This window comes from Topomyia yanbarensis, chromosome 2 (assembly GCF_030247195.1).
Source record: "Topomyia yanbarensis strain Yona2022 chromosome 2, ASM3024719v1, whole genome shotgun sequence".
In the NCBI taxonomy this organism is placed as follows: Eukaryota; Metazoa; Arthropoda; class Insecta; order Diptera; family Culicidae; genus Topomyia; species Topomyia yanbarensis.
This window is the reverse complement of record NC_080671.1, coordinates 414,862,234-414,885,870: the sequence shown is the minus strand read 5'-3', so window position 1 is coordinate 414,885,870 and position 23,637 is coordinate 414,862,234. Positions and strand designations below refer to the sequence as shown.

The window sequence follows — 23,637 nt, the reverse complement described above, 5'->3', positions numbered from 1 at the left end:
ACAAAAGACTAAACTTGATTCTATCGCAAATGTTTGGGTTACTTTTCTACTGTTCTATGTGCCGATTGAACCATCAGAAAACGATTGAATTTAGTTGGGGATTTGTGATTTCTGTTCCCGAGCGAATACAAATTTCAATCAAATCATTTCACTGTACCAGATCCAGCACAGTGAAATGTTGGTTTTACTAACTGGTTTTTTTTACCAAAGGATATACACGATTTGCTTTGCCGTTTGTTTTTTTTTGTAATAATATTTATTCTTGAAATAGATTTTTTTATTTTCTTATTTCTTCACTTTGGGTGGTTGCTTCTATGTACAAAAGTGCATCTAAGGTTTTTAGTCTTTGTTTTGTTTTCTTACAAGTATCTCATAAAAAGTATATCTTTCATATAAAGGATTTTCTTTATATTTGCTTTTCGCGCTGCCACAGTTTCCGCTCTTCGGGAACACTGAATTTACTTATCTGCTCACTTATACACATTTTTTCTCTAGTTTTACTTAGATATCTTACACTGACTAAATAATACACTTAGGACTCTTAAACGTACGGCTGTTTCTTTTTTTACCCATTTTCCAGTTTGGATTCATTTACCTTCTAAATTGTTATGAGTAAAGTGTGAAAAGTGATTGATTTTCTTCATAAACTTTTTGTTCATTGTGTGTGTGAGAGGTTCTTCAGTGATTTTTAGAGGCGAGTGATTTTTCTTTCTTACTATTGTTGTTTGGAAATAAATAACATTCGATTTCGCTAATGTTTATCTAATAGATTTTATTTGCTAGCTTTTCTTTTAATTTACTTGGATCCGTTTACACTTACTAAGGTTAAACAATCATATTTGGGACAACATTTTGTAGGCTTTTTACATTTCATCTGCACTCATGTGAAGTGTTCATTTTGCTCTTATATTCGCATTTCGGTCGACTGGTCCGATATCTGATTCACCAATATGTGCACAGGAGACAACGATTATATTCTATGATTGATTCAAGTTATCCATGGTACCTCCTCAACTGATAACAATTTAATAAAAAAACTCAAACATCAAAACCTCCTACATATCACGTGACACGCAAAGACTGAAAAGTTTTCCACCACCGTCACCGTCAGTTCTCTTGGTCTTGGCCGACGTTTTCAGACAGAGAAGAGAAGTAGGTACAATTTTTGCACCGCCGCCTTCGACACTCGACTTCGTGCTGCTGGCCAAGCAGGAAAGTATGCAACCGTTTGCATTCATTCGTCTCCAACCACTGACAGGTTGGTCCACTGAAGGGGAAGAGTAAAATTCTTTCTCCGGACAAAACTTTTGCCCGTAGGGGAAGTGGGTGTTGGAAGGACACTATCCGGTTTCTAATTAATGAACATAATTAATATAGCTACAATTAAATTTTTTAGAACGATACAGTGTCTAGTTTTTAGAAGTATTCCTTAAGCTTTAGATTGATATAAAGACGCATTTTTCCATACTCTTTGACGCTAAGTTTATTGGTTTAGGATATCCAACAGCAACTTAACTAAAGAGCGGCGAAATCTCTTTATTAAATATCTGCGTCAATCGTGTTTGAAACAAAAAAAAGGTATAAACAGTGAAAATAGTTATTGCAAAGAATACGTCCAGAGGTTCGAGCTGAACTTTCGAAATGTTATGACAATATTCGAAAGTAATGATGCCATTTATAGATTCTAACGCTTTCATGACAATATTTTTACTATAACCTAAAGAATTGCAAAAAAATCCCTGAAATTTTGGGATCAACAAAAACAAAAACAGCTGGCTGTGATCTAAACTGAATTTCTCGTAGTACAAAAAGCTGCTCAGTTTTCACCCTCCGATGCTTATTACAATTTTTATTGGCTATTTAACCCATTCATTCCCATGTTGTTTGTGGACAACAACGTTTTTGAACAGTGATAATTTTTAATTGAGGTAAGATTTGCTCACAAAAACAAGTAAGACTGATAAATGTGACTATTGTCTTTCATTTAATTGTTAACAGTTACAAGGATCAGCTCTGGAACTGAAGTTATTGCAATTAGTTTGATTGGATTCAGATGGAGCAGTGCTGCCAGGGACAGTTTACGCTGACAACGAAAAATAATTTTTTCATGTATCTTCGTTATGTTGCAATATTATTGAAAACTGACCAAACTTATCAATTTAGACTGTTGTTGTTAACGTTTTCCACGCAAGTGGACTATTGTAAAAAATCTAGGAGAATTGTATTGAACATTTGGAGGTAAAAATTGAGCAGCTTTTTGCACTGCGAGGGAAGCACCTATCTTTATGAAAAAAAAAGGCTTTTCGTGTTTCTTGACCCCACCTTCGTCAAGGGAAAATAGTTTTGAAACCCTACGTACACTAGAAAAAAGTTGGGCATGAAAGGGTTAACATATTTTAATTTCATGAAATGATGGCCAAAGCCTGTCTAAGTATACAAGTTGCTTCAATTTTCAACAATATTACAATTCAAATAACATATAACAACTTTTGGTTTTTCGTCGCTAGCTGAACTGGTAACACTGTTCCAGCAGAAAAGGTTCATATAAAAAACAATCACTTTATTTTTTGCTGATAAAAGTAACAATCAAAGGGTAACAGTACCAGCAATACACAGTGGTCCAGAATGCAAATTTAGCAGGAATTTTGAGATTTTACTAAAACTAAACAACTTAGCCTTGTTAAGTTTTTGGAGAAGTTTTCGTAGTTTATGAGCCCCTCTTTTTGTTAAAACAACAGTTAGGGTGGTTCTAATTTTACCAAGATAAAAAAATAACTTTTTAATCATTCTAGCTAGAGCCAAACGACCTTCAGCGAAGTTGTAGAACGACAAATTTTGGAAAAGTTTGTTGAAGACATGTAAGCTCTATCTGTCATACTTTTTATTTTACAATAAATTTAAAGTCGGAGCTTAGGGTGTTTCTTCGAAATACAGTTTTATTCCAATCACTTTTGCTGTATTCATTCAAAACTGAAGTAGTCTTCAGACAATATTAAGATTGAATAATTTGTTTCATGGCGCTGTATATCTAGCTATTTGCGTTGAAAAGTTATGAGCCCTTTTTCGCCAAAAATGGGGTTGTTTTGAATAACAATATCCCTCATTTGGGGCAAATAAAAGATAATTCTTTTTGAACTATAAATAAGGTCATAATTAGAGTTATAATTGAGCAAAAAATGGCGAATGCGATATTTTTTTAAATTTCATAAAATTGATTTAAAAAATCTATTTTTGAAATATTAAGTGCATATATCTTCTGAACAATAAAAGCTAGAGTTTTGATGTATTAGAAGAAAATGTTCGTCTTAAAAAACGCTGAAAAACATCTGAAGGATAGGTTGTAAAAAAATGAAAACTGAAAAAGTTATATTAAAAATTTGGTTTTTCATGAATTGACTCTTTGTAATATGTTTAAATTACTTTCACGGTGAACAACATAAAAAATGTAGTTTCGTTTTCATGATAAAATATCGCACTTTACAATACTTTTCTATTATTTTAAATAGTGGGTAGGGTGGTTCTAATGTTTTTTAAATCAGAAAAATAATTTTTTTAATGGTTCGAGATAGAGTTTCGCTGGCTTCCACAAAATTGAAGATAATAAAATTTTGAAAAACTTTGTCGAAGACACAGAAACTCTATGTCGTATACTTTTAATTTTACAAGAAATTTACCAAAAAAATTAGGGTGTTTCTTAAAAAATGGTTTTCTTTGTTTAATTTTTGCAGTTTTGATTTTTCATTAAGATCACTTTAGAAATACTTTGAGATATTTTGAAGGAGAACATTTTGTCTTAATATATTGAACCTCTAGCTTCGCTCCTTAGAAAGTTATATATACTTTTTACTAAAAATAAACTATTTTTTGAGTAAATATTGCAAGATATAAAAATATCATATTTGCCATTTTTTGGTGATCTATACTACAAAGCATGCTATTTCATATGAAAGCAACAGTATTCAATGTTTAGTGACCGAATCGAAGATAATTATATTTGAAAAAGTTATATTTTTATATAAAAGTTCTTATAACTTTAAAACGAAAAAAGTTAAGTAGTTGGTGTTTTAAAGTAAATTATGTGCCCTAAAATAATCTTTAAGTTGTCCAAAGGGTACTTTAGCGTAATATAAAAACTTCAAAAGTTATAGAAATAAAACCGTTTTTTTAAGGGACACCCTAAAGCTTACATTTGAATTTCTCGTGCAAAATTTAGAACCACCCTAGCATCGGTTTAAACAAAAAGAAGGGCCTTGTAAAGTACAACAACTTTGCCAAACATGATGTAAGGCTAAATCATTTAATTTTAGCAAAAAGTTAAAATTCCTGCTAAATTTGCATTCTGGACCACTGTGCAATGGGATTTTTTTTGAATTTGTTAGCGAAACCTGCACAAACCATTGTTTTTAAGTTTATAAGTTATAAACATGGACGCGTAGCAGTTAAAATCAATATTAATTCTTCAAAAGCTTATGAGATTTTTGTAAGCAAACTTATTTCGTTCACTATTCCGCTGCCGAGTGTAATTTCATGAAAAATTCACATGAATCAACATCTTTACACTTGGTAGAATCAATTTCAAATGTTTTCTGTGTTAAAATTATAACAAATTAAAAAAAAAAACAAAACAAAAGTTTGTTTAAAAATCATATTAGCCCTATCCAAAAGTTGATATGGAAATAATAAAATTCAATGGCGTCAAAAGAACACGGCAACAATTCTGACTGCAGTGTGATAAAAGTACTAAAACACTGTTAAATGTACAAAAACCTTTTTAACACCTGTAAGTGCCATTCTGAGGCACACCTCCCCTACATCTAAATTCCTGTACGTTTTTAGGCCCCTCACTACCCTACCTCAACAAACCCGAATCCCCTCGCCGACACCAGGCTACAACAGAATCGATAGACTGAAGCACGAGAAGAATGGTACGGACTTCCTTGCGCAAAAAAAAAAACTTTTCCCTGGTCCATTTCGGAACGACGACGTGGCTGGTGGTTTTCCGGCTTAAAATTGTTCCGTCTCCTTGTTCCGAGAGAGAACTGATAAATTAAATGTCTGTGCGGCTGTGTGAATGTGTAGTATTTCCCAGGACCAAACCAAATTCCCACCTGGCCCAGGTACTGTTCTGGAATAATGGAGATGTTTGAAGATTTGGATTGGGCTCTCCGGTCTTCTGAGAGTCTGGTTGGTATTTTGATGGTAACTATTCCTTGTTGCTTATAACTTATTTGATACCACCTGTATGCGGGGAAATTGTTCGGTGAAAAGTTTTTTTTTGACTTGTGAGGTCCAAATTTGGGGAATCTGTGTCAGTTGTAGTAAAGAATTTTATTTCACTTGTTTGCTTTTTATTTTATTTTACTTCGCAATCAAGTTTTATGAACAGTTGCAATTTAAATCCGCTGTGGATAACCACACTAGCTATTACTTCAAAGTGTGTAATTCTAAAATTCCGTAAGATAAGACTCAAGTAAAGAAATAAAACATTAACTGGGATCGAATACTGCGATTGTCAGTAAAGAAAAGCGTAGTTAACTAATGTGACTTCTTTGAGATGAATCTGAGTCAGTTTTAAACTTTAATACCGTTCAACAGTTTGACAGTAAGTAGCGTTAGTAAAGTAAATCACTTTCCGTCCTAATTAAAAAAACATAAGCTGGAGTGCGAACTTCATAGGGGTAAATTCAAAGCTTTTACGAGCTTGGGAGTTGAACATAGATTTGAGTATTTTTGACTGTTTAATATTCGTTAACATTCGCCTAAGTTTTCATTCACCGAATCCACTGTTATTTCCATATCCAGTGGGCAAAATTGACCGCATATCTAGAAAAACACAGCGAACGCTTAGCCTAGTGATGTCTGCTCACAGCTCTACAGCTCCAGTTACGCTACCGTCCTCTAGCGATCTTCAACTCAAACCCTGACTACATCACTATTTTTTTGGTTCCCTACCGCCCGATGATGACTTATCTCAACAACTGGGAATATACTACCAGAATGTTGGAGGACTGCGCACGAAGATCGACGAGCCGTTTGTGGCTACATTTGATGCAGATCAGGATATAATTATGCTGACAGAAACATAGTTGAGCGACGAAATAAACTCGCTATAGGTCTTTGGTCATGGGTATACGGTGTAATGAAACTTCTTCTGGCAAAACAAGGGGTGGTGGTGTTCTGATCGCTGCTTTAAAAAGGGCTATCGTCTAAACACAAAACAAGTCACAACAATGTTCGCATGGAAAAGCACTTCATCCGACTATGCATACGCCGACCCTCTGACTCAACCTTTTCGAGATCTACTGTTCCTTCTGCACTTGCTGCAGATGTGTACGGTAACAAACGATCGTAATCGCACCTCAGATTTTGTGTTCATTATTGAAGAAACATCGAGAAGCTGCCATGTATATCAGGCGGATGAGTTGCTTATTGATATTAACACCCTTCTATTGATCCACTTCTTTTAGACTTTTGCCGAGATGTACTCGAAGATTTGGAGTTGAACTTTGCCAATACTAATTTTGCCGGTCTTAACCACTCGCTGCAAACTATTGATTAGGCGACTATGTTAAATAATGCGAACAGTGTGAATCAGTGGCGTAGCCAAGGGGGGGGGGGGGGGTTTGGGGGTTAAAATCCCCTCCAAACCAAAATATTTGAATTGAAGACAAAAAAAGTTTGATGCTGACTAGTTTATTTAAATATTCAAAAAATAATTTTGGAAGTTTATTATCTGTTCATTATATTGAGAACCTAATGTTTTAAACGTTATGGGGACTTTTTGTAAATTGTGAGAATGGGATCTTGTTACTAATATTTTAGTGAGGATCCTATAAATATCATGTAAATATCAAACAAAATAGCTCAACGAAAACGCCTACATAGAAACTGATGAAAAATGGCGTTTTACGCTTGTTTCTAACAGGTCAGAATCGGTTTTTATATGCATTTGATTTTTTGGGTTATCATTTATATAAAGTGCCACTAGCTAAGATTCGCTATTTATGGTGTACATTTGGGTATCGAACTGAATGGCGCCAAGATTCCATAATTTGGAAACCATAAGCTTTCGGTGGTGTAGTATTTAGTAGCATAATTTTGTGATTAATTTTTCCAGTTGGATGCATTACTAACTCCAATCAAACTTATTTCGAGACAAAGTGTCTTCAGCAAAGTTTTCAAGAATATTATTGCAAATAGCTTGGTTGAAGATATGAATGCAACCCGTATTTGTGCATTATAGGCCATATTGCACTACGAATTCCCCTACTAACGGTTATAGGCGGTAACAAAGAATTTGGGAGAACACCTTGTAGATGACGTTTACTATCCTGGTATGCAAAAGTGGCTTCAGCGCAACTTTGGTCAAATTTAACTTTTTCATATTTTTAAGTTCACTGCGAAAATTCGCATCTTTTAGTGCAAACGACTTCAAATAAAAATAAAAAATAACCTGTTGAAATGCGAAAAACAAAGTGGCCAAAGCATGCTTTTACCCGCACCATGCAAGATTTGAAAATTGATTTCCTGAAAATATACTCGATGGCATTTACGTCACCTTTGCATACAACGGCAGTTCAGGAATGTGAATAACCGGTAATTAGTCGCAAAAATCTCGCTTAACACCATTTTTATAGATGGGACATACTACTCCCTACATCCTATACTTTGGTAAAATCTCCTCCTTCCAGATCTTCTAAAGCACCCAGTGGAGTGCTCTAGCCAATTCCTCTACTCTGTGTTTGAGTAGCTCACATGACAGTTGATCATTGCCTGCGGTTCGACCGTCCTATTTTTTCATGAATCTTAGGTAGATCCGGAATCTGTTGTCGACTGTGCGCGTCTCCAAGCTGATTCTTGCAATATTCTTGTTGTCTACGGCTTCGCTACTTAGGTGTTCGTCATAATATACTTATCAATCGTGATAATTTGTGCACATTATTTATAAGGTGTACCCACTATCCTGTGCGATAACCGGTTTTTACAATACCCCCGGCCTATCAGGATGTTTATGTCACCGATGACGAGCTTAACGTTCCGCCATAAAATGCACCTTTCTTGGCTTCGTGAGGTCAGTGCACATTGATAATGCTCTAGTTGAAGAAATGGCCTTTGATCCACACTACACACATTCTTTCGCTAATCACGCGTTGGTGCATTTTGCTCAGCTCTTGTGACGTCGCTCGATCCCCGCATTTCCACACCTTCTGCCCTGTCTAGCAAAGCTCCTCCACTGCTACGGTTTCGAAGTTGCGAGTTTTCAGCTCATCCTTTTCTCCTTGATTGTTAGTAAAGTGGTGTTTTTGGGCCACTCATTGAACTTGACCTAACCTGTCTCGTAGTCCACCACCCACCACAACCGCCACCTGCGACAGGACAGGTGTTTAGTTCTTCCTACGGTAGGGTTATGGCGCCCATGCCCGCTCACACCATCCCATTTCGCTATTACTGCAGAACACGGTAGTACCCAGTCGATCGCGGCCTACAGATTAAATGTCATCAATAGACCCGCCAACATTTTTGAAAAATCTATGATTTTCGTCAAAATCCCCTCCAAACCAAATATCTGGCTACGCCACTGGTGTGAATGATACAACAGAAATGTTTTCCTTTTACCTGAAAAGTCTATTCAAAATACATGTCCCTGCCCCACGCCCTAGACCGAAACCAGTCTGGTCCAACCGACTGCTCCTGGAATTTAAACAACAAAGAGCAGCTACGCTCAGACACTATACTAATCGGCGGAATCCCATTAATAAGCGAGAGTTCCTTTTCGCGAGCAACAATTACAAAGCCTATGACGGATTCCAGTGTTACCATAAGCGCAACCCGAAACATGACTAGTCTTTTGTGAATAGAAAGCGCAAGGAGAGTGGAGTTCTTACAATCTTGGTTCTAGCAGTGCCATCTGTAACTTATTTGAAAAACCATTTTTTCGGGTGTATTTGAAAGCATTCTGGCTACGACAGTGAGGGTTGAAGTCAGCCTTCATGATGTTCCTTGTGAAGCGATAAATATAGATATTATTCGTTTCTCTAATGAAGACATTATTGCTGCCATTGAACAGTTGAAGTCCTCGACATCAGCCGGTTCAGATGGGGTCACTGCTAATTATCTTGAAAAGATGAGCGAGTGCTTTATGCGCTCCTCTAAAACTAATTTTCAACCAATCGTTATCGCAAGCGAATTTTCCGTTGTGTTGAAAATAGTCAATAGTTTATCCTGTTTTCAAGAAATGTGCTTATCTCAAGACCTAGTAAATTATTGAGGTATAACTTCTCTCTGTGCTGGCCCCAAATTGTTCGAAATTCTTGTACGCGATATGCTATTTCGCGAGGTCAAAACATATATATCGACAGTTCAACATGAGTTTTACCCTGGTAGATCGACAGCCACGCATTCAGTACAATTTATTTCGAATTGCACTCAAAGTATAGAAACTGGAGCCTAAGTGGATACCGTCTATACCGTTCTTAAAGCAGCATTCGATCGCCTCGATCACTGCCTTCTACTGGCAAAGATACAGCAGCTTCATGCCGTGCACAGCTTCAATAAGTGGTTCAAATCATACCGTTTCCTATCTGTCAAACAAGGAAATATTCAATCACACAACTTTATAAATTTATCAGGTGCGCCCCAAGGTAGCAATCTCGGACCTTTACAGTTCTCCTTATTTTTCAATGACGTTTGTAATGTCCTTCCACCTGGATACGAACTTATCTACGCAGATGACCTTAAATTGTTTAAATTGGGCAAGAACCTCGCGGGGAGACGGAAAACTAGCCGGGCCAGAACAGACGCGCGAGGACGCTCACACTGCCGAAGGGAAGACGGCACTCAACAGGGAGAAAGTTAGGGTGCCGCTGTAGGTTGGATGCAGAAATAGGGGAAACAGCAAAAATGGAAGGAGGATAGAAAAGTGGAGCGGAAGAGAAAAGAAAATCCTCCGGTCCGTCAGAAGACACCAAAGGGAGAAGCCGTGCTGGTCAAAGCTAATGACGCGACGACGCATGCAGAGCTCCTTGAAAAAGTTTAAGAGGATTCGGAGCTAATGGATTTGGGTGATAACGTGGTGAGAACCCGGTGTACCCAAAAAGGCGAATTGCTCTTCGAGTAGAAGGAGAACGCCACGATAAACAGCTCGACTATGCAAGCGATTATGACCAAATCACTGATCGAACAGGCAGAAGTTAAAACCTTAAGTTCGGGGACGGTGATCGTGTGCAATGACCATGACGAGACCACGACGGTAAACTAGCTGGGAGACGTACTGAGGGCACAGTGCAACCTGGGTGAAGTGCACTTGGCTATCGGGTTAAAGAAGGGGTACGAAACATGGAGTAGTGTGGCGAAGAGATTGGGCGGACCTCTGTACTCTTTGGCACGCAGGTAGCCTATTTCAGGCTTCCCGTTGCGGAAGCCAAAAAGATCATCGAGAGAGGGAAGCTGAAGCTCGACTGGTCAGTATGACCAGTAAGCATACCCCAGCCGCCTTCAGTAGACAGGTGTTATCAGTGCCTAGAGTCCGACCACAAGTCATGCGACTGCAAGGGCCCAGACAGGAGAGAGTTGTGTCGTCGCTGTGGTGAGGAGGGACACAAGGCGCAGAAATGCGACAGGGCACCAAAATGCCTTATTTGCGCCAGCAAGAAGCAAGACCGCAACCATGTTATGGGCGAACCCGTGTGTCCCTTCGGGGAGGCTTCGGTAAGAAGAATCCGTGAACGTCACACAGCTGAATCTTAATCACTGCGCATCTGCTCAGCAGCTGCTGTGGTAGTCGGTCTCGGAGTCGAGGACAGATGTCGCCATCCCATCCGACCCGTACAACGTCCCTGCCGATAGCGACAATTTGGTGGCGGACGGGTCTAGGTTGGCGGCAATTTGTACAACGGGACGGTTCCCGATCCATCATTGTAGCTGCTACGTCCCACCAAGGTGGCCTATAGAACAGTTCAGCCGGATGATCGACAGGCTCTCGTCCGACCTAGTGGGTCGGAAGCCGTTCGTCATAGCGGGAGATTTCAACGCATGGGCGGTTGAGTGGGGCAGCCGCTGTACAAATAGCAGGGGCCAAGCGCTACTGGAGGCGCTTGCGAAACTCGACGCAGTGCTAGTCAATGATGGTTCCTCTAGCACATTCCGTAGAAATGCGGTCGAATCATGGATTGACATAACATTTGTTAGCCCGGGTCTGGTTCCAGGCATTGACTGCGGGGTAAACGAGGGCTACACCCATAGTGACCACCTAGCAATTCGCTGTAGGATCAACTAAGGTGTGCAGCATCCGAGGGCGGGTGATCCCTGCCAGGTACGCGGGTGGAATATCAATCACTTCGAAGTTTTCACCGTGGCCCTGGGACTGGAGGCCAACACCGATAGTCTAAGCAGGGATGCGCTGGTAGCTGTGCGACGCACGTGCAATGCCACCATGCCGAAGAAAACCCTACCAAGAAATGGCAGACGCCCGGTATATTAGTGGAGTGCCGAGATTGGAGCCCTACGATCAGCCTGCCTCAAAGCTAAACGTAGGATGCAACGAGCCCGCATAGAGGAGGTAAGAGTCCGCTCTCGTGAAGTGTTTCGAGCTGCGACATTGATCCTTAATAAGGCCATTAAGAGCAGCAAGAGAGCGTGTTTCGACAACCTGTGCGAGGGTGCCATAGCGAATCCGCGGGGTGACGCCTACAGAATCGTGATGGCTAAGACCAAAGTGGGCTCTTCACCCCCCGAACGGTCACCGGACCGGTTGGCGAGGACTACTCTTCCCGACTCGAGCTACAAGTCCCTGGCTTCCTGCGCCACAAGGCATTGTGGGTGCGGCCGAAATAGTGGCCCTGGTGACGAACGAAGAGTTACTCGCAGTGGCTAATTCCCTAGCAACGAATAAACCTCCAGGGCCCGATGGAGTTCCAAACAGCGCTCTCAAGGCAGCAATCATAGCGAATCCGAACATGTTCAGGCTAGCTATGCAGAGATGCCTTGACGAGTGCCGTTTTCCCGATAAATGGAAAAGGCAGAAGCTGGTACTGTTGCCGGAGGCCGGGAAGCCGCCAGACGACCCGTCGGCATACAGACCAATCTGCCTGATCGACACGACGGGCTAACTGCTTGAGAGGATCTTCCTTAACAGGCTAACCCTGTTGAGGCACTGGGAGTAACCAGCTATCTTCGGAAACTGGAGAGCACTTACCGCTTGATGTGATTGCCAGTCGGACTGGTCATCCGGGAAGACGAGGAGTGTTGTGAGCTGCGTGGCAATAGAGGAATTCGCGGGCGTACCAGGGTGGCTTCGGTCGCCAGATGGCAGCGTGAGTGGAATAACTCCTCGAAAGGTAGGTGGGCTCACCGGCTGATGCCCTGGGTGGGTAGATCCCATGGGGAAGTTCACGTGTACGTTTACTGGGTAAGTGCGTAAATGCATTCTCCATTGTAAAAAAAGGGGTACGCAACAACACAGACAGCGATGATTCGTTAACCGCTAACCGCCGCTGACAAGGCGCTGGAAGTAGGTAAAGTTACGGTTGGATGATCGAGATGCCCATTGAGAGCCACTCCACGAGTGAATAAACAAGCGGAAAATGCTTCAAATGTTTAGGCTTTGGACATTTGGCACGGATATGTTAAGGCCCGGATAGATCTACGATGTGCTGGGAATGTGGACTGGTTACATTGCGAGATACTGCACGCAATGACCGAAGTCCATGCATTGCAGTCCAGAGGACGGTATTGACCATCAACTGTCCTACCTACAAGAAGACAATTGCAGGCCAACGGTGATGGAGATAATACGGATAATCCAGATACATCCGAATCACTGTGACACCACACAGCAACTGCTGTGGTAGTCTACGACCGAAACTATTTATGGCGTCACTGTGAATGCAGAGTCATCAAGACTCCCCTAATCGCGGTAACTGGGTGGTGGATAGAATGGGAACGGCTACAATACAAATTATGGGCAGACGTCCATGGTAGAGTTCATACGAAGGCTTTGTGATCGCCAAAGTCAATGACGTCTTCGTGTACAGCTGTTACGCGCCTCATAAGTGGACAGTGAAACAATTCAGCCAGACAGTGAAGCGAGTTCACCGATAATTTGATCCGCCGAAAGTCGGCAGTCATCGGTGGTGACTTTTATGCCTGGAATGTGGAGTGGAGCAGTAGCGTAACCAACACAAGGGGGTGTATTCTACAGGTAGCTCTAGCGAAGATAGCCGTACGATTCTATAACGAAGGTTCCGTTGGCACGTTTGAGAAAGACCGCAGAGAGTCTATCATAACGACCACCAGGCTATTTGATTACGTACCGGAGAAGGATGACCGAAGAGCGAAAGTGGAAGACGGAAGCAACCTCTTCGTTGAGATCCTTCACCCGGACAGCGGAAGCGAGAACGTTAATACGGCTCATCTAACAAGAGGGATTGTGACGGCTTGTAACGCCACAATGCTGCGAAAACTAGAGCCACGCAATAGACGACTTCCAGTCAATTAGTAGAACAACGAGACGACTACGCACTGCTTAGCTTAGAGTCATAAGGCGGGATCAGAGTCACATAGAGATGAGCGCGAGGTGGCGATTCGGGAAGCTAGAGCCACTTTAAAACAGGGAGATCAAGCTTAGCAAGTTAGATTGTCACAAGAAGCTGTGCCGAGACGCGGAAGCCAATCCATGGGCGGGCGCGTACCGTATCGCCATGTCGATGACGAAGATCCCGTCGTTGCCAGCTGCAATGTGCTCGGCTGAGCTGAAGCTAAACAATCCTGGTATATCGGGACATGTTTAGGATGGTGCTACAGCAGCGTTTGTATATGACAATTTCCCAGAAATCTGGAAGGTACAGAAGCTAGTGTTACTGCCAAAGGCCGGGTAGCCACCGGGTGATCCGACATCGTGTAGGCCTATATGCCTGCTAGATTCAGTTGGAAAACTCCTATTTGTGCGACCTCCGGAGAGTTAACAAGTTGACGAAATGCACGAAGGGCGAACGCGGACTGTCTGAGATACCGGTTAGATTCCGCAAAAGAGCATCGACAGTGGATACAATTTAGACAGTGTTCTAGAGCGTTTAGAAGGAATCTAAACAGAAGCGAAGAGAGGATCCATACTATACTGTGGTTATGATAGATGTGAACAATTCGCTTAACCGCGCCATCTGGGAAGCCATCGTTGCAGCGCTACACAGAATGAGAGTCCCCGACTATCTATGTCAGATCATGAAGAGCTACTACCGCAGCAGAGTGATGCTATACAAGCTATTCTTGGTCTAACTCTCTGGAACGGGATGAACGATGGGGTATTGAAATTGTAGCTGCCCAGGAAAGTGAAAATTGTGGGTTTCGCGGACGACGTGTCACTAACGGTGATGGGTGAAACACTTCAAGAAGTGAATGTGTCAGTAATGGAGACAATAGACGCGATCGAGTACTGGTGGAGGGGGTCAAGCTGCATGTAGCTCACCATAAGACGGCGACTTCAGAGGGCACGTGATTGAATCGAAGTGTACACTGAAGCAGTTGGCAGTGATAATCGAAGAGCTTCAACAACTACGTCGACTTTGTCTGGCAAAAGTCGGCGAAGGTAATGAACGCAATAGTGAGGATCATGCCAAACATCTTCGATCCGTGAAGCAGCTCGAGGCGTCTACTGCCTGGGGTGCAATACTGGAAACCAAGCGAAACAGTGAAAAGCTGAACGTACAGAACAATATCGTCGAGAGTATCTTCAGGAAGCATCTTTACTGGTTCAAGCACGTAACGTCACCGTTGTGCCCAGAGCGTGAAAACATTGAGGAGACACCAGAGCACGTAGTCTTCCAATGTCCAAGGTTCGAAGCGAAACGCAGGGAGATGGTTGAAAAGGATGGAATGAGCCCGAATAATGTCGTCCACAAAATGAAAAGCAACCTAAACTCGTGGATCATGACCGCCTTGTAGCAAAAATGACGTGATGAACAGCGATCGACGGATTCGGGAGAGCAATCACCACCGGGAAACTCTCCGCCGAAGTAGACTTGATCCACCGCCGGGGATTAGGCGAGTAGACCGCGATAGAGCACCAAGTATGGGTTGTCGGGGCGCCAGAGAACTGGACGCTGCGCACCACCTGGAATCGCCGGACTGACCATGGCACCATACCGGTTTGCCTAAGAAAAATATAGCGTAGACAGAAGAAGAATCGGTATCGGGAGAACTACTTCTTTCACAGAGGAGAACTTTGTCGGCGTAAGCTAGATCCACCACCGTGGACTAGACTGAGTAGACCGCGATGTCGCGGGTCATCAGGGCACCAGCGAACCGGTCGCCCTGCTCCTCCGGAATCGCCGAACTGACTTCGGCACCTAGCTGGTCAGCTTAGTTTCGGGAAAATTTCTCAGCCCGGGGAATTCTCCATCGGAGTAGGTTAGGTCCGTGGTCGGAGACTACACTGAGTACCTAACGAACAAGTCGGGACCCAAACGAGAAGGGAGCTAAAGGGCCTCAATGAGTTACGGCGCTAAATGGCACCGGATAGGGCGTTAAAAGGCCCAAGAAGTTGTGGTGCTGAATTGCACTAGGGAGCTAAAGGGTTCAGTAAATTGTAAAATCTATAGTTTGCCGCTCAGATTGTCTTCATAGACAAGAGCACCAAATAACTACCCACAGCAAGTTATCGTGCTTTCATACAGAACATACAGACCCTATCGAAGAGACTAGCATCACTTAAAATAATTCCTCCTCAAAGTAAAACCATAAGGTAGTGTTGGGGAGGATTCAGGTTCGGTAGTAAGAGCAACCGTTTTAGTGGGCCGGGGATGGTTCCCCAATCCCACTCCCTGAGCTATCTTTTCAAGTGTCTTTTTGTAGATTTTTTCGACTACATAAAGCCGCGCTGACGAACAAAGTTACTGGCCCCAAGTGGCGCAGAGAGATGCTGTCCAATTGCCATCAGGAAACTGTCCCCGTCGAAGTGAGTACAGAGAACGAGTGACATCCACTAGAGAATAGCACAAACGATGCATAGTAAGTTACGAGCGAGAAGGAAATCAGTGAGCTAGCAGCGACCTGTGACAGTCACGACTACTCCAGGAAGTATCTTCTTCGGTTCTATCACGCACCTTCACCTTATTACCGGGAGTTCGAGGGTTTAGAGGAAATACCAGAGTAAGTGGCCTTCGACTGCCGCAGATGCGAGGAAATGTGAAACTAGTTCAGGGCTCTAAGCTCGGAGAGTTCATACAAGAGATGTGCAAAGAAGAAAGAACGCCAAAAGGAATGCCGTCTCTAGATTATTAGTGGAATGCAGAGGAAATGGAGAAAACAAACAAATAACCAGAGCTGACAGTTTGAATAAGTGCACCTTACCGGTCGCCGTGATCCATCCCTGGGGATCTAGCTCGAGTAGCTCTCGTCGATCACCGGTTTTGAGTCGTCGAGGCGCCGGTGTACCGGACCCCACGCTTGACGCGAACTAGTCAGACCGACTACGACACCCTACCGGGTAACTCATGAGTACGCTCCACCACCGAGCACTAGAGCGAGTAGGTCGTGTCGAACAACCGGAGACGGGTCGTTGGGGCGCCAGTGAACCGGAAGCTATGCTCCACTCAGAATCCCCGGATAGACCGTAGAACCTACCTGCTGACCCGTTGAGTATGCTATGCCTACCGCCGGCACTAGATCGAATATATCTCGACGAAACGGGGAGCTAAATGGATCTTGAAAACGAGTAGAAATTCACCACCGGGGAATTTACGGTCGGAGTGAGAAAGACCGTCGCGGACTATCCGAGTATATAGAAACAAAGATGAAACGAACATCGCTATTGAGAGAAATTGCGCCGCCTGGGAACTCTCAGTAGCATTAGGGTAAGTTCACCTCCGGATATTATACGAGTAGATCGCGACAAAGCTGGGAGCGGTTTAGCTCCCTTGGTAAACCTGTCCACGAAAGAGGTTTTACGTTAATATTTTATTGGCGGAGCCCAATCCATCAGCGAATCAACTCATTTGAGGTGAGCAACAAAGTGAGATTGTGGCCGAAAGCGACTGTGTTCTTCATTGAGGCCCTTGCAGGACTGACAGCCAATTAAATTGGTACTCAACCAGCAATCAAATATATCTCCAACAAAACGGTAAAGGCTCATGGTATCACCTTGGAATACGAATCAGCTAATTTCCCCTTTGCTTCCGGGACGCCAACGAAGCGTTCAACACTTTCCGCGATTTCGCACCTCAACCGCGACTTCGAACCTCAACCGTGGACAGTTAATATATTTCGACAGTACTGGTTAGGGTTAGAACCTGATTCAGTTTCACCTGAAGCAGGACATCAGTGAGGAAATGGCTAACGAATAGCACCTAATTCGAACGAAATAGATGATGTGATGAGCGATATGCAAAGGCGCGTGATCGGTTGGTGGCCGATCGACGAAAGAATGTGCAGGTTGAGGATCAAGGGCCGTTTCTTCAACATCAGCATAATAAACGTGCACAGCCCTCACTCCGGAAGCACCGATGATGACAAAGACGGTTTCTACGCGCAGCTCGAACGAGAATACGACCGCTGCCCAAGCCACGACGTCAAGATCATCATTGGGGACTTAAACGCTCAGGTAGGCCATGAGGAGGAATTTAGACCGACGATTGAAAAGTTCCGCGCTCACCAGCTGACGAATGAGAATGGCCTTCGACTCATTGATTTCGCCGCCTCCAAGGCCATTCGTAGCACCTTCTCCCAGCACAGCCTCCCTTATCATTACACCTGGAGATCACCGCAACAGACAGAATCGCAAATCGACCACGTCCTGATTGAGGGACGGTACTCCTCCGACATCATCGACGTCAGGACCTATCGCGGCGCTAACGTCGACTCTGACCACTACCTGGTGATGGTTAAATTGCGCCCCAAACTATCCGTCATGAATCATGTACGGTACCGACGACCACCTGATCTGGAGCGACTGAAGCAACCAGATGACGCCATTGCATACGCGCAGCACCTCGAGGCAGCGTTGCCGGACGAGGAAGAGCTCGACGTGGCCCCTCTAGAGGACTGCTGGAGAACAGTAAAAGCAGCCAACGTGGCTGAGGACATTGTCGAGTACGAGGAACGGAGACGACGGAACGATTGGTTCGACGAGGAGTGCAGAGCGGTTTTGGAGAAGAAGAGTGCAGCGCGAGCGGTCATGCTGCAGCATGGAACCCGACAGAATGTGGAACTATACAAACAGAAGCGGAGGCAGGCAGCCTCTTCCGGTAGAAAAAAACGCCGCCTGGAAGAAGCAGAGTGCGAGGAAATGGAACTGCTGTACCGTTCTCAAGATATACGGAAGTTCTACCAGAAGCTCAACGCATCCCGCAAAGGCTTTGTGCCGCAAACCGAAATATGTAGGGATAAGGACGGGAGCCTGCTGACGGACAACCGTGCGGTGATCGGAAGATGGGAGCAGCACTTCGACGAGCACCTGAACGGTGCGGAGAATGTAGGTACAGATGACCAAGGCAACGGAGGATTTGACTACGTCAGTGTAGTTGAGGACGGGAAAGAACCAACTCCCACGTTGAGGGAAGTTAAGGATGCCATCCAATAGCTCACGAATAACAAAGCAGCTGGCAAAGATGGTAACGCAGCAGAACTCATCAAGTTGGGTCCGGAAAGGTTGGCCACTTGTCTGCACCGGTTAGTAGTCAGGATCTCGGAAACCGAACAGCTACCGGAGGAGTGGAAAGAAGGAGTGATCTGCCCCATTCACAAGAAAGGCGACCATTTGGAGTGGAGAACTTCCGAGCGATCACCATTTTGAATGCCGCCTACAAAGTGCTATCCCAGATCATCTTCCGTCGTCTATCACCTAAAGTAAACGAGTTCGGGTGAAGTAATCAAGCAGGCTTCATCGATGGCCGTTCGATAACGGACCAGATCTTCACCGTGCGGCAAATCCTCCAGAAATGCCGTTAATACCAGGTCCTAATGCATCACCTGTTCATCGATTTCAAGGCGGCATACAACAGTATCGACCGCGTAGAGCTATGGAAAATCATGGACGAAAACAGCTTTCCCGGGAAGCTGACTCGACTGATCAAAGCAAAGATGGACGGTGTACAAAACAGCGTAAGGATTTCGGGTGAACTTTTCCTGAGACAAGGTGATGGACTCTCGTGTATACTATTCAACATCGCTCTGGAAGGTGTGATGCGACGAGCCGGGGTCAACAGCCGAGGCACGATCTTCACGAAATCCGGCCAATTTGTATGCTTTGCGGACGGCATGGACATTAGCGCCCGAACTTTTGGAACGGTGGCAGCCACCTAAAACGCGAAGCAGCGAAGGTCAGACTGGTGGTAAATGCGTCCAAAACAAAGTATATGCTGGTAGGTAGAACCGAAAATGACAGGATCCGGCTAGGAAGCAGCGTTACGATCGACGAGGATACCTTCGAGGTAGTGGAGGATTTTGTTTACCTGGAATCCTGACAATAACGTTAGCCGTGAAATCCGAAGACGCATCATCAGTGCAAGTCGGGCCTACTATGGGCTCCAGAAGAAACTGCGGTCAAGAAAGATTCCCCCCGCACCAAATGCACCATGTAGAAAACGCTTATAAGACTGGTGGTTCTCTACGGGCACGAGACTTGGACCATGCTCGAGGAGGACCTGCAAGCGCTAGGAGTTTTCGAGCGACGGGTGCTAAGGACGATCTTCGGCGGTGTGCAGGAGAACGGTGTGTGGCGGCGAAGGATAAACCACGATGAGCTCGCTGCACTCTATGGCGAATCCAGTATCCAAAAGGTGGCCAAAGCTGGAAGGATACGGTGGGCAGCATGTTGCAAGAATGCCGGATAATAATCCTGCAAAGATGGTGTTCACTAATGATCAATGATCCGGTTGGTACAAGAAGGCGAGGAGTGCAGAGAGCAGGATGGGCGGACCAGGCAGGTGATTTGGCGAGTGTTGGGCGTAACCGACGTTGAAGAGCTGCAGCTACAAATCGAGTATTGTGGAGGCAAATTGTTGATTCAGTGTTATCATGAAATAGATGTTGAACTAAATAAATGAAATGAGATGAAACATTAAGAAGAGATCCACGTTTCCTTTTATCCCATCATTTTGGCCGATAGTTTAGGGATTCGATTACGGGCATGATGAATTGAAGACCTCTTTTAATTTCTTTACGCTTTTAGCTTTTACCACAGTATGGCTGTGGTTGCTCGAATCAATGTTAGCCTCGTGAACTTGAGCTCCAAGTGACTCAACGCTAAAGATTCATCGAGAAAGTCCGAATACTGTTTCGCGAACTCTCAATTTTGTTGAACACGTCGTTCAATTGATTGCTACCGCTTAACGGCTGTAGGCAGAGATTGATTCTGCCAACAATGGATTCAAATCGTCGGCTTGAAGTCACACTACAAAGTTTACGGTCTCGGCACAAGTGAGCGTCGATTGAAAGAACTTTATCGAAGAGTACTACTGACTTCCATATCACAATTTGGATTAATGATTAAACAAGCTGTTTTGAATTTCTGCTGTGCATATTGCAGGATTACCAGGCACAATCCACCCCAGTATCGTATTTTGAGCCAAAGATACAACATCGAGCATTTTGTTTGGTCGTTTGTCGGCGCGCTGTCTCTCTATTTTTATCTTAATCATTTCAACTTAGGACGTCACTAGTATCCAAACTTTTTTTTATCATTCTATTAATCTATTTCCATTATCACATCCATCATCTTACACAAAGTGTCACAGATGTTGTGGAATTCATGAAGACAACTTTCATATAAAGGATCTGCTTCTATCTAACATCAATTGCCTTGTGATTAGGATCTGTGCTAATGTTTCCAAAAATAAATCCACGTGAGTGCTTTCAAACTTCTAAGCCTTCACTGGTTGAAATCGAATGAAGGACCGAAACGAAGATGATTAATTCAACAAAATATAAATGACAAGCACGTTGAATGTACGCGTGCGTGTGTGTCTCTTTGATAAGCATACCGCGACTGTGAGGTTCCCCTCAGATATAGATCGCTCTGTGAAATAAACCCCCTATGAACGTAAATCAGCTTGGTTGTCGGAAAAAAGCTGAAGCCGCAGCCAATTTTCATAAATGTGGATGTTCATTATGCTCGTTTCCGCAGGTTTCACCACCGAGAAAAAAAGTGGCGCGAAAAAAGGCAACAAAGCCAGCAAGTACAACAAGGGTTCCCGTTCACGTGTCGAAAACAAGTTTCGGAAGGAGTATGAGGATGAAAATATTTGCTCTCAATTATATCCTGATCGTGCGTTGGCTCGTGCAGGAGGTTGGAGCACCTGTTTTGAGCGAAAATGTCAATACAGTGTTTGTGTCAATTGATACTGGTTCTTTTCTTATTGGCAACAATAAGATTTGTTGGAGTTTTTTTCTGACGAAACAAGTTCAATAGGCTTCCCAGAAGCTTCAGAGTAATATAAGGTGAACGATACACGATATCAATTAAAATAGCACGGAATTGAAATAATCCCAGATTTCGGGCCATATATCTCTTTTTCGGCTATGATGATAAATATTCATAATCCTGTTTCAATGGAAGTCTCATAATTGTATCAGCCGAAAACAACAAAAAAATGAATCTTGTCACGCCACCAACTTTGCACACGCAGGAACTCGCACCTCATCGTCGATAGTCTCCCGGACGTGCGAAAAACAGCAAATGCGTATCACGCATTCCTCACCTAGCTTGGTGACCTGCCTGTCAGTCGGTACATAATTTTTCCCGGCTTTCCCACCCAACATAGCGCATAGCGAAGATGCCGACAGTGTGGTGCGAAAATGAAGCTGAAATTGAATCGCAATAAATTACCGACCCCTTTGCCATACCGCCCGGTCGCTTCCGAAAGGCTGTGTGTTTTTATTATTTTATTTAAATTGCCTTTAATTCAATCGAGTGGCTCTCGACGGATCTTCAGTGTCGACGGCGGCCGCAAATTTTCACGTTTTTCATGTGGTACTTTCCATTAACTCTCTGCGGTGTACTTCACCGGAGCTGAGCTTCAACGTTAAATAAAGAGCTAGTAGAACGGCTGAATGGAAAAACACTTCAGTGGTGCGCCCATTTTGGGAATTCAAATATAATTAAAAATAAATTAACTTTATCGCCCCTCTTTCTCCCATCGATCGTTTTTTTTCTCATATAATTTTCTCGTTTTTCATTTAAATCAACATTTTCACCATATCAAAAATAGTCTTCTTGGTTTCATCATTTTTTTTTTGCTATATTCGTGTACTACGTTGTTCGAGCAATGAAAATAAAACATCTACTGAAGTGATGGAATTGATCACCGGTTTTTGGTTGACTGTTTGCAAAACTACCCGGCGATTCAAAATGAAGCAATATTCTACCTACAAAAGAGTATTCACCGCTTCACCGCATTCGATAATTGATTCGAAAAACCGAACACGATCTGTAATTGGAATTCAATCATAATAATAATAATAATAATTACCGACGGAAAATATGCTGCTGATTTTGTTGTTGCTTCTGCAATTGTGTTCACTGATTATGGAGGTGCTGATGATTATGGTGGTGGTGGAGATTCTGGTGCTGGATTATTACTCAATCCTCTGTCGGCATGTCACTATCGGCTGTCGGCAATTTTGCTCCACTTACGTCACCGGTAATCACTTTCAAAACCATACTCGAAGAATTGTGACGGTGGATGCTAAAATGGCGAGGCCGAACCAGCTGAGTTGACTCCGAAGCCCTGGGCTGTCATTAGATCCACGGTGCGTGACGCTTAGATCGCGGATTTCGGTATCTGTTGGGGGTGAAAGAACAATAAAAAAGATTTTTGACTTATTATTCAATTATGGCTTTAACCTTGATAGGTCATTCGGCGTTATTTTGGTTATCAGTGCAATTTTTTACATAGTTCATTTGAATTTATTACAGGAGTTACCGGAGAACAAATAACAAAAAAATTCATTTTATGCTGAAACTGTATCAGTTGGATTCGGTGAAATAAATTTCTCCTACTATTTACTTATTGTAGTGCGTCAAAATTTTCAAAAGGGACAACTTTCATCGTCAAAGTTCCTTTGACTTTTACAATATTCACATTGAAAATTCATAATTGAAGGGTTATTGCTAAATTAACGCCACTAAATAAGCGCCTTGTCTAAAGAACAAAGGAAACTGATAGGTTAATTCTTGCCGCGAAGATCTGTCGAGATGAGTGAGTTACAGAAGCAAGAAGTGGTGCTCCGGCCAAATACGATGGCTATAGAATTCCTTATCTGAATTTCGAGTATTCGAGATAAGGAACATTTCCTGAAATTGAAAACGAAACTTAGGCTTTCAAAAGTTGCCTTCATCGAGTTCAACCATGCCAGTCATGCATGTTGATAACACTCATCAAATTGGTCTAGGAGAAACCATTCATTTTACATATCGTAAAATATGTACTTGAGTGTGATAACACCAAAATTAAGGGCGGGGGGCGTCTGGTGTAAAGTGTTCAAACCGAAAGTTATTTTGCTTTACGATTTTGAAGACAAGGCAACAATGGATCTTTAGTGTAATGCTAAGATCTATTTATAGGGGGACCTGGGGCTCTTAGCGCAGTGGGGGTAATTCGGACACCTTCTATTTCTCAAAAAATCGTAAGACTTTCTGACTATCGT

The 23,637-nt window shown here is 43.2% G+C and overlaps 2 protein-coding genes across 3 annotated transcripts in view; one reads left to right on the top strand and one right to left on the bottom strand.

The window, feature by feature from the left end:
- Positions 1 to 237: 237 nt before the first annotated feature.
- The window catches only part of LOC131685117 (hemicentin-1-like), a 574,669-nt gene continuing 551,269 nt past the window's right edge, over positions 238 to 23,637 (bottom strand). For both annotated transcript variants that reach the window (XM_058968577.1, XM_058968578.1), the window contains exon 11: positions 238 to 22,772. In XM_058968577.1, coding sequence (XP_058824560.1) covers positions 22,642 to 22,772 — 131 coding nt within the window. In that variant the 3' untranslated portion in view covers positions 238 to 22,641. The remainder of the gene's footprint in view (positions 22,773 to 23,637) is intronic.
- LOC131680905 (uncharacterized) lies at positions 13,698 to 18,571 on the top strand. The gene is made up of 3 exons (XM_058961622.1): positions 13,698 to 13,767; positions 14,573 to 14,828; positions 17,476 to 18,571. Exons 1-3 carry the CDS (start codon positions 13,698 to 13,700, stop codon positions 18,569 to 18,571), a joined length of 1,422 nt encoding a protein of 473 aa, XP_058817605.1.

Coding starts and splice junctions, on each gene's coding strand:
- LOC131680905 (XM_058961622.1), top strand. CDS start 13,698: ATGTCGATGACGAAGATCCCGTCGTTGCCAGCTGCAATGTGCTCGGCT. Junction 13,768..14,572: donor GCTGAAGCTAAACAATCCTG/GTATATCGGGAC, acceptor GTCTGGCAAAAG/TCGGCGAAGGTAATGAACGC. Junction 14,829..17,475: donor GTAGTCTTCCAATGTCCAAG/GTTCGAAGCGAA, acceptor AAACGTGCACAG/CCCTCACTCCGGAAGCACCG.